The sequence below is a fragment of the Oryza sativa genome, chromosome 9 (assembly GCF_034140825.1).
Source record: "Oryza sativa Japonica Group chromosome 9, ASM3414082v1".
NCBI classification, from domain to species: domain Eukaryota; kingdom Viridiplantae; phylum Streptophyta; class Magnoliopsida; order Poales; family Poaceae; genus Oryza; species Oryza sativa.
The window spans coordinates 21,360,581-21,374,966 of NC_089043.1; the positions used below are offsets into that span (position 1 = coordinate 21,360,581).

General features: G+C 39.0%; 2 protein-coding genes and 1 long non-coding RNA gene across 3 annotated transcripts; all 3 read right to left on the reverse strand.

The window, feature by feature from the left end:
• Positions 1-103: 103 nt before the first annotated feature.
• LOC4347234 (beta-1,3-galactosyltransferase 7) lies at positions 104-3,998 on the reverse strand. Its single transcript, XM_015757175.3, has 11 exons — positions 3,822-3,998; positions 3,550-3,649; positions 2,939-2,997; positions 2,654-2,841; positions 2,174-2,237; positions 1,681-1,753; positions 1,427-1,547; positions 1,264-1,351; positions 1,040-1,165; positions 835-944; positions 104-748 (listed from the first exon to the last, which is right to left on the reverse strand). Exons 1-11 carry the CDS (start codon positions 3,923-3,925, stop codon positions 600-602), a joined length of 1,182 nt encoding a protein of 393 aa, XP_015612661.1. The 5' UTR covers positions 3,926-3,998; the 3' UTR covers positions 104-599.
• A 4,344-nt stretch (positions 3,999-8,342) lies between these two features.
• Positions 8,343-10,534, reverse strand: LOC4347235 (uncharacterized). Its single transcript, XM_015795880.2, has 4 exons — positions 10,319-10,534; positions 10,120-10,219; positions 8,674-8,826; positions 8,343-8,572 (listed from the first exon to the last, which is right to left on the reverse strand). Exons 1-4 carry the CDS (start codon positions 10,452-10,454, stop codon positions 8,536-8,538), a joined length of 426 nt encoding a protein of 141 aa, XP_015651366.1. The 5' UTR covers positions 10,455-10,534; the 3' UTR covers positions 8,343-8,535.
• A 1,400-nt stretch (positions 10,535-11,934) lies between these two features.
• LOC4347236 (uncharacterized) lies at positions 11,935-14,138 on the reverse strand. Its single transcript, XR_001539868.3, has 6 exons — positions 13,990-14,138; positions 13,829-13,890; positions 13,613-13,732; positions 13,195-13,283; positions 13,034-13,107; positions 11,935-12,366 (listed from the first exon to the last, which is right to left on the reverse strand). It is a non-coding gene; the product is annotated as an uncharacterized lncRNA (long non-coding RNA).
• Positions 14,139-14,386: the final 248 nt, after the last annotated feature.

The following is a 14,386-nucleotide window of genomic DNA, read 5'->3' on the forward strand; positions in this document are numbered from 1 at the left end:
ATGATTTTGATGTATGATTAGTCAGGCGGCTCAGGTCTCAGGCGAAGAACTTGGAACTCTGATGGAGACATGAAGCCCAAGGCTTAAAAAAAAAACATACAACTGACCAGAACGGTGTTAGGACATCACTCAAGTTTGTATTGCAAAAATCATAGTATGATTGTAGCATATATTTTCGCCAGACGATTGTAGCATATATTTTCGGTCTCCGCATGTACTTAAAATGGTCGCCACAAGAAGTTCAGATACGGACTAATCAGATTTCATACTAACGAATGAATTAATTTAATGTAACCATTTTTCTTTCTGTACTATGACAATCAACATGTGTACTAGCCACATTCCCCTGAAGAATGTATACCCACGTCTTCAATGTTCCATCCTAATAAAGAAAAAGGGAGGTGGTGTCTAAGTTCAGTTTATCGTTCTGCCAATTCCTTCATCAGGTGTATGTATATGTTTCTATCTCTTCTAATTCTTTTCCCACTGCGATTTGCAAAGCTCTGAACTTCAAGGAGACGGATACTGTCTGCACAAACGTATGATTATATGAACCCATCTCTTAGTCTGTGAAGCTGTGAAAGCTTGTTAGCATCTCGTCAGAATGAAGCGCTCCAAATTGCATCATCTCCTTCACTGCATCTCGAGTGCACATACTTCAACCTTTCAACTGGATTGCAGACCCCACTACACTTCCAGTCGAATGATGCAACACAAATATTTCCTGCTTGCGCTTTCCATTCGCAGTCTGCAAGTTTCACAAAGCACATATTAGCAATTAGTACCGTAGTGAATTAGTGATATTCAGAAACAGAGCAACTGAAGAAAACTGACCTGGTGGTGTTCCACAGCACATGTCTCTGTCGTCAATGTGCTCCACGTCTAAACCGATAAACCATGCGCCAAGTGAAACGTCTTCGTTTGCATATTTGTGCAATATAGGCCTGGGTTATATGGTGGGACACAAGAGTATCAGTAACAATTCAGTAAAATGAATATTTTGTCTGAAGAATCATGTGCAGCCATTCTCTAGGCTTACCGGTTGATCGAGATGTATGTGGCAAGGTCCTTTGAGATGGCATATATCTGCCCAGTGGCATGGCGGAAATACTTGTTCCCGTCTTCGCCAAACTTCCAGAACTCAGGCTCGTGGTATTTCACATTTCTGATAAAAAGATGCAGGGAAAAATGAATATTAGCATCTAGAGATTTCATACGATGGAGCTTCCAGAAGTAGTTTTATGTTGTTTCCAGAATATTTACTTGTCAGCAAGAACTGGTCCTGATTTCATGCACCCAATATAAACCCGGGGTTTCAATTTATGCCGACCAAGGGTTGTGATCAGCATTCCTGCATCACTCCCATCAGTTAATTACTGAATAACAAATCTCTCATCAAGGTCAAAGGCTAAATAATAAAGCTTACCAAGGTTGACATGAACATCATCATCCACCTTGACATAGAAATCAGCATCCCATAATGCCACAGCAGTGGAAAAGAATATCTTGGTCTTTGCAGATAGCTCGTGATACCCTTCAACATGGTCCTACATACATGTGTGGTTGCAGCAGAATAAACATTAGTATGGACTACAGCCCCAATCACAGTAAAACAGATTTTGGTTTAACAGAAATAGGTAAAGAATGATGTGCTTCTACTTTTGGTGGATGTCACCATACCAGCCTAAGAAAATCATGATGAGCGGCATCCTCTGCGTCTATTTCTTTATCAAGCACATTGTTTGACGTAGCACTGTAATACATAAAAAGTAGTTAGTATTAGTTGATGCATTCGTATTCATTATGCTGAGAAATAAGTAGTAAAATCCCATGAACCTCTAGCAAGAATTTTGAAATCAATTATGTGCAGTATGAGCTGTTGTATGCACATTTTGCATTTCCTAATAAACAATATAAGTTTTTAATGGTCCCTGTGAAATTTCAAATCCAGCCATTAGTTCACTGTTTGTTTATGAAGTTACTAGAGCTCAAAGCTACTCAATGAAAAATCTGTCTTTTCGAGTTTGAGCAAAATGACTAACTACAGTCTAATCTGGGAATCACAAGTCCAGTACTTTTTTTTTCGCCCCTAAAACGGAAAGGTTACTACAGAGATGTCTAGAAAATCTTTGTTTGTATTACGAATAATGAAACAAACTGCAGATGATGTTACCTATGTCCTATCATAAACCGAATGATGATTCCCTTCTCCTCTTCCAATTTCTTGAGTTCCTCACCTGAAAATAGGAGTGGGAGATATGAAATTAGTCTTACAAGCAATGAGTACAGGAGCACAGCAAAATACAAACAATTGTCGCCTAACAAAATGATTCATTCATCGGAAAGGCTCAAATTTAAAAGAAATTGTGCAGGTGACAAAGGTACAACTGCATTTGTTTTATATTAGAAGGCTTATATGATGATAAATATTCCTATTTGACTAGATATCTGCATGATCATTTTCTATATTTCCTTGTTAGCTGCATGATCATTTTCTGAAAGCAGGTTAGGTGCACGATCGTTCTACTTTGATCAAATGCACAAATCTTCTGCATGGCTTCTAACTATGAATAAGAAATCCAGTAAAGTTAGTAAAGCATGCAAATAGCCATGTCTCATTGCAGTACTATGTGTTGCATTGAAAAGTATGAACCTTGAGGCATCCAGGTCTGCCGAACAGAATCCCGACGCTTCCTGCTACTGAATGCAGTGTTGATCCCAATCACTACAAAAGCTTTCTTCCTTTGCTGGCTTATACCATTTCCATTGCCAAGTAGCTCGAGTGTGCTGCGCTTACCTGCCAGCTCCATTTGTAGAGTGGCAATGGACTTATCTAGATATCTGAACAGAAAACGCTATCCAAATTAGTCTCAATAGAATAATCCAAATCTGCAAATAGGTAAGGAAGAACATTTTTTTCAGGATGCATGTAACGTACTGTATGGCTTCATGAGTCTTTGTTACTTCGCTCATCACGTCTCTGTCGTCCGTTGGTTTCTGAATTAAAGGTTGTTAGAAAAGAATTTGAATTAAGTCCTTCTTTCAAAAAAGAGAGAGAATAAGTCAGAAGAGGAGACTCAAGAGAGGAGTTTCATATTCAGATAGCCAACTCTACTCTGCATTGCATTCATATAAAACAGCTGGCTTCAACCTTATGTTCTTTCTTTTTTTTCATTTTAAAAAACTTGCCTTTTCCTTTTCTTTTTATTACAAACCAGGTACTACCATGTAAAAGAGGTGCAATCAAGGGGTGCCTTGCGAGTGCTTAATTGTTGAAACAGCTGTTTCTGCATGATAATACGGCCAAACTTTTACAGGAAAAGGTATTATTTTTAATTAAGACACTCATGGATCATGACACTACAAAGTTACAAACAACAATGTCTGAAAAAACAAGATGATCAATTGTTCGATAATGGGGATATTTCCGGGGATAACAAGATTGCAATATGGTAGGGGAAAAAATCGTCTAGAAAAAACAGAGAGAGGTAGAAGCAAAGGCAAAGACTTATGGTTCATAGTCCCATAGGTTAGGTTAGTCAGCCTTACCGGCTTGGCAACAAAATCTTCATCAAGGATCTGCAGCTTCCTGTCCTGCACCCGGCGCTGCGCCGCCAACGGTTTCTGCCACTCCGGCACCGATCCAAACCTGATCACCGGAAACATCCAAACATCAGTCGCACCAAAGCAGAGCACTCTCTCCCATGTCGCTCGCGCGCACGGCCGCATGGCGATAGCAAAACACAAGAAACCTGAAACCCCAACACGGGGGACGGCTGAACTGAACTAATCAAGGCTAGGGGATCGACTCGATCACTCACTGGTCGGAGAACAGCATGCCGAGGCCGAAGCTGAACGCGCAGAGGAGTATCCACCTCGGCGGCAGCCTCCTGTCCGCGGCCGCGCCGCCGTTCTTGGGCTTCATCCTCTTCTCCCTCGTCTCTCTGTCTCTCTCTCTCCCGTCTGTGTAGGGAGCTCGTCGTCCTATGCCGCTATGCGTTCTGGTATGAGGAGAAAGGAAGGATTTATGGATGGAAGGTTCGAAGTAACCGAAGCTGCTGTGGAGGGAAACAAAGAAGAGGAGAGACGACTAGTTTAATGGCCTCAGAAAATGCTACGTTCACACTTCACAATGAAGTGTATGAACAAAGGACGGCTGTTTTTTTTTCCCCTTTCCTTTGTCAATTGGCAGGCGGCGACGGACGATTACTTTGGAAGTTGGGATAGCGAACTCAAACAATTGCACCGTATGGAGAAGTGAGTTAACGAAATTCCTACTGTGGATAATTCAAGTCAAACATGTTTATTTTTTTATCATTAATTTTAGAAATTTCTATAGTTTAAAAACATGTAAATTATATATATGCAAGTATTTTTCGTAATGAATATAAAAATATAAATCTCATGATGTTAAACTCATATGAGTTTGTAATAATTGATGGTCAAGTTTTTATTGTTGGACTTAAGACAAATTTAAAATGACAAGTAATTTGAAGCGAATGTAATAGGTAGTTGGTAATTAATGAATTTCCTTTCACATAGTGAAATATGCACTTTTGTAATTCCTTCTAAAACAAAAAATGTGATAGCCAATCACAATTTTCCTTAATTATTATAACTATTATGCAAAATCCAACGCCTTGATGGTACGGTTGTATCACAAGATTTAGAGGATGTTAGGTTAGTGATTAATTTTATGACAACTCAATTTGCTATAAGTTTTGCCGTCGTTCAAAAAAAATTGGTACAAGTGAAACAAGTCACATAAAAGTGTGGTCAATAATGTTTACAAATGTTGTAAAACTTTTGCTAGAAAATAAAAGTTGGACAAGTTTGGTTTTGGGGTAGCGAGTCATAACTAAGTTTCACTTAGCGACTCTTTATAAAAAGAGTAAATTGCGTTCACGATACACAAACTTGTATGGTGGGTGCAAATAGGTACAATAACTTGCAAATTGCTTATTCCGGTAGAATAACTTGGCTAGTTCATACAAAGATGGGCCAAACCAATCCACACAAGTAAAATTGATGTAATATGATACGTACTAGTGTGTAATTATTGTTACACATCAAAATTTTTTACTGACACATATTATTAGTCGCATGATACTTTCAAGATCTAGACCAACGAAAAAGCAAAATAATTAAAAATACCTGATTGTTAAAATACACTTTCGATGAAAGTGTCAGAACATGAACATAAAAATTAAAATTTTCTTTTAGTAGTTAATAGTACATATAAAAATTGTCTTGGTCTTGAATAGATAAATAAACATTAGACGAGTTATATAGATGATCAAATTTTTCCAAAAAATGAAACAAATATTGTACCATGGACATGAAAAATAAACTTTTGCACATTTTTATTTGGATTCGAAATAAGATCTCCAAATCACAGTTATATGTATATGCTGTTATGTCATTAGTGTGCACTAATTTAGAGCAATTTTACTTGTGTGGATCATTTTGGCCCGGTTCACACCAAATAGCCAAGTTATTATATCAAAGTGAGCAATTTGTAAGTTGTTGTATCTATTTGCACTCACCACACAAGTTTATGTACCGTGAGTGTAATTTACTCTTATAAAAAAACAATTTGTATGTTGTCGCTACTAATTTTTGCACGTTCGCGAAAAAAAATGTTGTCGCTACTAATAAGTCACATGTTGTGAAGATTTTGTACAATTTAATGACAGTTTTTTCTTGGGATAAAACTTATCACTACTAACCAGGGTTCACCAAACCGTTTTAAGTGGGGTTACTGTTACCTCACGGTTTAGTGGTTAAAAAACCGTAGCCGTGAGGTATAACGCAGTTTCACAAACTGAGAAGATTATCGCACATAATAACCACGTGATAATCATACGGTTTTATAAACCTGCTAGTAGCAGATAGCAGCTCTGTGTGTTACTAGCAGTACCAGGTTAACAGCAAAAGCTCCGTGGCTAAAACGAACTGTCGATGGCGGAAGGGCGCACTGGAAACAGGCCAACCCGGGAGTGCGCCCCGCCCACCCCGTCCGCACTCCGCACCAAGGGATGAATTAGGGGGAGTTCGGCCGTTTTGTCTCCGCGCGCGGGGGTCCCGTATCAGCAGAAGAATATCGCGGCGTTCGATTCGATCGATCGATCGCGGTCGCGGTCGGGAGTACGCGGCACGGGGAGAGGTCGTCGAGGCCGTGGAGTCCACGCGAGTCGGACATGTGGCGCGGACGCGGTAGTCGCCGTGACACGCCCACGCCCCGCCCCCGCCCGCCTTTTTGTTTTTCTGCCTTCTGCGACTGTGCGCACGCCCGACCTGGCTGCGGCTGCCTGCCTGCCTGTCTCTGTCGAGCGTACGAGCCCTCGAAGGCGTCGCCGCCCCGACCTGGCGGAAGTAGCCGGCGATGCGTTTCTTCCTCGCGAGAGCTAAGGATTTCTCCTCCCCGCAACGTGCTTGTCGCGGATTCGTCTCTTTGGGACGAAATGCTAATTTGGAACGTAACTCCGCTTCGTCTCAAAATAAAAAATAAACCAATGTAAAACAGAATATGATATACTCCTTTCATCCTAAAATATAAAGAATTTTATATAGATATGATGCATCGCAGAATCAATCTTTTAAGCTTTAAGTAAAACCTGGTAAAATAAGAACTATCACGAAGCTATAAATTTAGATGGGTATTATAAAACTATAAATTTAGCATTAAGAAAACTATATTGATTATAACTCAAACACAATACTAATACTAATACTATGAATCTAAACTCAAATATACTCTCTCTCTCCGTGTGTTTCATATTATAAGACGTTTATTTTTTTTAAATCAAACTTTTTTGAGTTCATTAAAAGTATAGCAACATTTACAACAATGAATTAATTTTATTAAATTTAGCATTAAATATATTTTAATAATATGTTTGTTTTGTATTACAAATGTTGCTATGTTTTATACTTCCTCCGTTTCACAATGTAAGTCATTCTAGCATTTCCCATATTCATATTGATGTTAATGAATCTAGATAAATATATATGTCTAGATTCATCAACATCGCTATGAATGTGGAAAATGCTAGAAATGACTTACATTGTAAAACGGATGGAGTAGTAACTTATCAAAACATCATATAGTGGGAAACGGAGGAAGTAATAGTTTTGTGACAATTATATTACTAAATCTATAGTTTATGGTAATTTGTGTTGGGCATATAGTTTCATGGTAAATTCGATGTTAAATCTTTAACTTTAATTAGTTCTGAAAAAAAATTCTGTAGTTATACAAAATATATTCATTAGGAATCCTCCTACATGCCGCGGCTGTTGGGAGTGAAGTAGTGAACCACTGAACCCTAGTCGGCCGGCCACATGCCCACACAAGGTGTCTCCTGCACCATGATTCATTGATTCTTTTGGGGGTTAGCAAGCGACAGTTGTTAGTTTATAATAAGCTCAAATGAACGAATTAATGGATGGCGCTCCTAAAAAAAACAACGTGATGTTCCAGTCAAAATCAACCGTTCAGCGAAAGCGACGAAGCTTAATCAGGGACCGAAAATGTCACGGAAGAGCGACACATGCGGATATCTGTTTTAACGGAACGGCATCGTGTAAAACTTCACTAGCTTATCAACGACCAAAACGTCACGGATTAAGCGCTGCTTTGATCGAGACAACACGGTACGGATGGTTCCAGATCAGCTTGCCGTTCACTTCACCCGTTGCTGCGTGGCCGGTCCAGCAACCTGGCTGCAGACCATGGCCTCGTGCCGCCGGCAGCTGGGTCCCACTCTGTCTACAAGGCGCCGGATCAATTAGGCCAAGTTTGATGCCTCGAGCAAATCAGAAAGATATAGTGAGTGATATGCAGATGGAAGCTTTTGGTCAGCTACAAAAAAAAAGGCAGTTTCTTCGCCGGGAAATAAAAGAACAGCAGTTTCGATATGTGGTTTTGATGTAGGGAGTATTATCAGCACAAAGTTACTAGTGGATGTTGGAAAAACTGAACCTTTGGAATTGGCGATATTCTCCACTTAACCAGATGGTAAGCATAGGCATATTATAATAAAGATAGAGATGTAAAGATTAGTACAATCAACTGATGCACTATTGCAATCCCCAAAAGAAACCCACCAAGAAGTTATTTTTGGTACTGATTACAAGCACCTTGATAGAATCAGCGGCAGCCGCATCTGCAGTTGGAGTCAATTGAAATTTGTCACGCCCTAGGCGAGGTGGTAATAACTTGTTAGGGAGCACCATCCACGGCACTGTGGCAGTTTCTTAGCTCATAGTAATTCAGTTTCAGATCTAACCTCAAGATAGAGCATCAGAAGATTCAGAAACCAAAACTTCAGAAGAAAATATGACAAACACGTACCAATGTTAAGGATCATTTCAGAAAGTAATCAGTTATGCACAAATGGACATCCCGTCTTCCCAACACGAAATGAGCATATTTTTTGTACACAAAATCACATTGACACTGGCAGAAAAGATTTCTTCGGAGCATTATCACCACGACCTTTCACCCTCGGAAGTCTTGCAACATTCTGGCCCTTAGTCCTCAGAGTGACACGTCCAATATATCAACCCACTGCAAAAGATGGTGAAACGTCAGGATAAAAACTGACCAAATATATATAACACAGGGAGCGAGAGAGGAAGATGATTAATCACAAGTTCACAACGGTATACCTTATCAATACAAGAACACATTGCAGAACACCAGCAACACCAGTCCACACAGAAGGGCCTTTGTCTGTCAAGGCATCTTGCACCAACATACCCACTGATCCAGCTAGGCAGACGAAAGAGACAACATACGCCACAAAAAGCCAAAGCTTCACCCTGCAAATTAAGAACCATTGTAAAGACACAGTACAGCATCAGGAGAAAATATCTCTTCGTTGCAAATTCCATTTGCAAGTATATTTGATTGGTCTGTTGGTTCTCTAAACGAAGCAAAGAGGCTTAAAATATTGTGGCAGAAAATGTCTATAAAATGTGCTTGATTTGGAGATACAAATTGCTTTTGTGGTGACTTGCTGAGGGAAAATTAAATGCAACCACAAAGGCACAAAGTACAACGTTAGCACTTAGCAACTAAAGAGTTATTTTAGTTTAGAGTATACTTCATAAGTTCAAGATTCTGCACAAATAAATGATCCACAATACTAAAACCCTAAGCTCCATATTGAACATAGATGAGAAAGTCTTCAGCCTTGTGGTACATTTTCTTAGCACAAAGGGCTTGGGTGAACCTAGTCTATGCCTAGATACTGAGATTCACTTTGTTCAAAACTTTCTTAGCTTTGTTAATATTTCTTGAAGCAATTTTATCTAGCTCAAGCACTGAACTTGTCTTCTTGAGAAACATGGTTTGTAGTACGGTTACAATCTGGTACACTATGCAGGGAATATTTTGAGGCAACTTAAATTCCCCTTCTGTCTCCCATTGCACACAGGATTCTAATTAACCATGCAAAATATAATGTAGCATCCTAACATGGATGTCAGTCATGCATTCACTATGTAGTGGATCATAGAAACAAAGTCCAAAGATGATATATTAGTCCAAAATTAAGACAATTTAAACTCAGGAAAGTTAGTGTAATCAATGAGTTCAGTAGAACAAGTGTCTATAACTTCATGGAAACATTCAAAAGCAATGTCCACCAAAAGAAAGCATTGTTATGGCTTTTCTGGATGATTTAAACTCTTCAGATTAATCAACATTTTAGTCAATTCAGGAAGATGGAACTCGATCTAATATGGTTTATACATGGCAGTTAAAATCCAAAAGCAAGAAAACTAGAATAAACAAAATGAAGGGTAGATTGGAATCATCCTAGCTGAACTACATCATAGGGAATTGGAGATGTCGGTGGGCATTTGCCTAAATGCATATCTGCTCAGCATGAAGTTTAATGTCTCCATTCATCCACAAACAACTTGTTATCTCAGAAACAATCAACTCACCATAACATTTCTTTCTTAAATAGTACATTGCAGATAACGTGACCATGACACTACGCTGTTCACTCCGCAAAATAACATCTAAAGGTTCCAATTCGAATATCCAGACTTCACTAGCCTATACGCAATTCAATCAATTAGGTCCTAATCAAACAATAACCTCACCTCCACTCGGAATCGTCCCCGTAGGGCGAGTAATAGTCGTATCCGATCTCATCCTTGTTCACGGCGTTGAACATGAGCGCGGCCAGCGACGCGAATATCCCTGCAAAATTGACACCCATCACCTCCCATCCCAAGGCCGTACAGGGAAGACAACTTCACCGAATCGAAGCGAGGGGATCTGGCCGTTCCGGGTCCTCACCGGGTAGGTAGTGGAGGAAGGAGACCTGGACGGAGCTGCAGACGACGGCGTCGACCCAGAACCACCACCCGGCGCCGAAGACCGCACCGGCGACTCCCGGCCCGATGATCCCCCAAAGCAGCGCAAGATTCTCCATGGCGGCGACCTCTCCTCCACCACCAACTCCCTCCTCGTCGACGAAGCAATCCCCTCGGCTTCCTTGTCGCCTTTTTCTCCGATTTTTTTTTGGGGTGTCTTCTCTCGATTTCTCGAGTCGAGACGACGCAAGAGATGCTTCTGGGCCGAGAGGGAAAAGAAAAGGATTAAAAGTCTATCGAGCATCCCCAGTATCTTACTAATCATCACCCTCAACCGTAAAATCGGGTATAATATCTCCCTTCTCTAGAAACCATACAAATCAATTTATCTACTACTCCCTCCGACTCATAATGTAAGAGATTTTGAAGAAATGTGACGGATGGAGTAGTAAGAGCAAGTTTAATAATACAGCCAACTACTAGCTCCAAATCATCTATAGTCGATGTAATAATCAATTCATACAATAGTTGCTCACTATATTATTAATATCTGGTCTCACATGTCATATATACATCACGTCTTGGAGTCCGTGTTTTCTCTCTCTTCCTTTATCTTTTTAAAATATGTTTATAACTGGCTTATAGCCTGCTAAATATGTTTATAACTGGCTTATAGCCTGCTATTGTACATGTTCTAAGTGGTTTCTGCAGACAATGTTCGGCGGTTGACTCGTTTGAGTCAGCAGTTGAGGGAGGCGATTCAATCCAGAGGAAAAGATACCAAATATACTTATATTCTAAAAGAAAACTAGAGGTGAACGCGCGCTTTGCGCGCCGCGCCAGTGGCATCAGAAGATGTGAGTTTTTCATTGATACGTTCGTGTAGCAGGTTAAATCATGAAAAAAGACACGCAACTACAAGAATTTGCATTATGGTAGAAGACTATCAATTCTACAAGAATAACAAGTCAAAACATATGTAAACCTCTAACACTAACCTTTTTACGCTATTTCTAGCTTATTCGAAAAAAAGGGTAAAGCTTGTGCTTTAGCTCCAGCAATCTATCAAAAAGATTCGCGCAAGGCTAAAATTATACATAACTGAAGCGTCGCAAATATCTAGAGTGTGCAAATGGAATTGAAGTTTTTTTAATAAACCAATATACATATATATTTGGCATTTCAAACCAAAAAACATTATACATTCCAAGCTGCACGTTCATTCCAAAATTACTAAAACTATTACAAATGTAAGCAACTCTCAATTGTGAAATTCAACTCTCAACTTGCCATGTTACAAAGTACTCATGTCAACATGGTAATAGCGAACCCTAAAAAAAACATGGTAATACTGAAGAAATTACACCTTTTGAATGATGAAGCGAAGAAAAAAAATAGAAAACACCTTCAACTACTTACAGTGAAAAATTAAAAATGTACAAGTTCGTCATTTTTTGACATAATCTAAGTTCTATCACCGCCAATTATTTTTTGGAGCCTAAGAGTCACATACTATTGACCTGGCTGGATGGATATCCAAATCCAAGGTCCAATTCTCTCAGAGCAATTTGATTTTAACCCTGCTGTGGCAAAATCATAGATCCAATGTGCCAAAAACTTATATATGGTAGTAAAGGAGCTGAATACATGAATCACGTGTGCAACATATTTAGCTAGTGCTATTTATAGTTCCTCCAATAGTTGAAAACTCAAATTAAACTCAAGAGGACATTATGAAACATGGAAACCTTATGAGATGGAAAGCACACACTCAAAATTGCAAGTACTATTCACTAAAAAAAGATATGGATATACTATTTAATGCAAAGGCCATCTATGAAACTTTGGAAGAACGATGCATCACAGGTATTGTTTACAACAGTTGAGCTGTAGTAGACCACAGATATAGATCTTCAGTATATACTTGCCATCTGTACCTTCTTTTTTTCTTTGATCTATGCACATGGACAACTAATCCGATGGCATGATCTTCATGGTAACGGCCTGCCCACGTGGATGCCGCATCCGGACCTTGTGAAAGCATTTCGAAATCAATTAAGATGGAGAAGTCAAAATCAAAGCAACATTTAGAAAGTAGGAAATTAGCATAGCAGATGTATCAAACAAATACCGACTGTCGGGAGAAACAAATTCTAACTTTCGCTAGCTACTGAAGATGTTAAGCTAAATTGCTCGCATATCCATCTAAGAAGAATGTGCTCAAAACAGTTACTGAAACTTGATCAAACTAAAGACTGAGACCAAGGCGACTCTAGTAGAATTTCGTAACTTTCAAGCCTAAATTACTTTCCAGATTCTGACAAAAAAACAATGATATAGTTCTGTTAAACCTATATGGTTGTAGGGACAAACATAAATAACATCAACAGCATATAACATTACTTGGAGGGACAGAGAGCCCAAATAACATGAGATAATTTCGCTTAAGCATTTCTCTTTCTTCATTCATCCAAATGAGGTCATCCAAAATATTTGGTATGTATCCCCCATCATATAATAACACAACCTGTAGGTATGCCCTATTCTAAAAGACTGGTTCAAATTCTACCAAAAAAACATGGAAGATACTAATAATTACTACAGTACCATGTTCATACTTTCTACACTTACTATTGATCAAAGATTGCACAGTGCAGTCCACAACCAGCAGCACAAATTGCAAAGTAAACAAACAAACCTGAAACGCTGGCAAAGCACACAATATCCTAAATGATCCATCATCAGCACCTTTCATTACTGCTGCAGTCTAACCTGCAGGTGGAATACAGAAGAACAAATAGTTATTACATTAAGCTAAAATGCCACAACGATCATGCTATCCAAACTAAAAGGGTGAACCTAATGAAATATTGTTGTTAGATGGTTCTCCCAGTCATTCAAGTAGGCACCTCCCAAGAAGCTTATGGGAGCTTTCCTGCCATAAAATCCTGCAAAATAAATCAAACAAAATGAAAGTTTAGTGAATAGTCAAGTTCTGTCTTATTTGGCCAAAGGCTTCACTTCTCGATTTGCAGTCTTCAAATCATAGTCATACATGGGCTAAACCGAATCTATATTGCGTGGGTAAGAGAAAATTTAAGGCTATAAAATTCTTGATATGAATATATCATATATGGCAGAAAAAATGACTCGGTTAATCACATGTAATATATAGCAATGCCTGAATTTTGGTTCCTCAAATGACAGAGAGTTGTAGTTCAGAAATTTAGGGTAATATTAACATGCAGCAGTGCAATTAGTTCTAGAAATACTTCACCTGAAGGCCATGAACACATCTATTACTGAAGAACTCAGCTCCATCTACCAAAGCAAGCATCACACCAAGCTTACCATTTGCTTTTAGAGTCCATGACATGGATTAGCGATCAACTCTGTACTGAAAATCAGCAATCTAAAGTATCAAAAATCGTCAACCATGACAATATATCGAGTAGACAATGTAAGGGGAAAAAGGATGCAATAGAATACCGACCTGGTTGACTGGTTCACATTGAGATGTCAGAATACCATCACCATCCATGTTTGCTCACTCATCTGCACCAATAGAAAAGTATTTATCACAGAAAAACCTGAATGAGGCATTTAAGTTTCTAGTTTCTAACAATTTCTTAGAGTCGAGATCCTAGTTTTCACCTGTCAATAGCAAGAGGCCTGCAACCTTTGTGAAATATCAACCAATACCAAAACGGTACAACATTACCACCGGTTTTTTTGATCAGCAATTCAGCACCATAACACCAGGCATAATCGAGCCTTTCTCATGTGCATCTTTAATTAACCTACAGATAAGAAACTACACGTCAAAGGTATGGTTGTATACATGGTTTATATATGCTTGCTCACAGAAATACAATGTGGTGAGATGTGAGAAGTGGGGTGGAGTATAATCAAAGGTAAAATGATTTGTTCTAGAAAAGTGATTTGATCCAAAAAATAACTAAAGGAATGTGCAACGTGGAATTAGTTTCAATCACCACCAGTCAATGCTTTAGAGGCGACCCTAAACCCAAACCCATACAGCCATGGGAAA

Coding starts and splice junctions, on each gene's coding strand:
- LOC4347234 (XM_015757175.3), bottom strand. CDS start 3,925: ATGAAGCCCAAGAACGGCGGCGCGGCCGCGGACAGGAGGCTGCCGCCG. Junction 1,548..1,680: donor ATCATGATTTTCTTAGGCTG/GTATGGTGACAT, acceptor ACATGTATGTAG/GACCATGTTGAAGGGTATCA. Junction 1,166..1,263: donor GGACCAGTTCTTGCTGACAA/GTAAATATTCTG, acceptor TCTTTTTATCAG/AAATGTGAAATACCACGAGC.
- LOC4347235 (XM_015795880.2), bottom strand. CDS start 10,454: ATGGAGAATCTTGCGCTGCTTTGGGGGATCATCGGGCCGGGAGTCGCC. Junction 8,827..10,119: donor GGGGACGATTCCGAGTGGAG/GTGAGGTTATTG, acceptor CTTAATTTGCAG/GGTGAAGCTTTGGCTTTTTG. Junction 8,573..8,673: donor TGTGTTCTTGTATTGATAAG/GTATACCGTTGT, acceptor CATCTTTTGCAG/TGGGTTGATATATTGGACGT.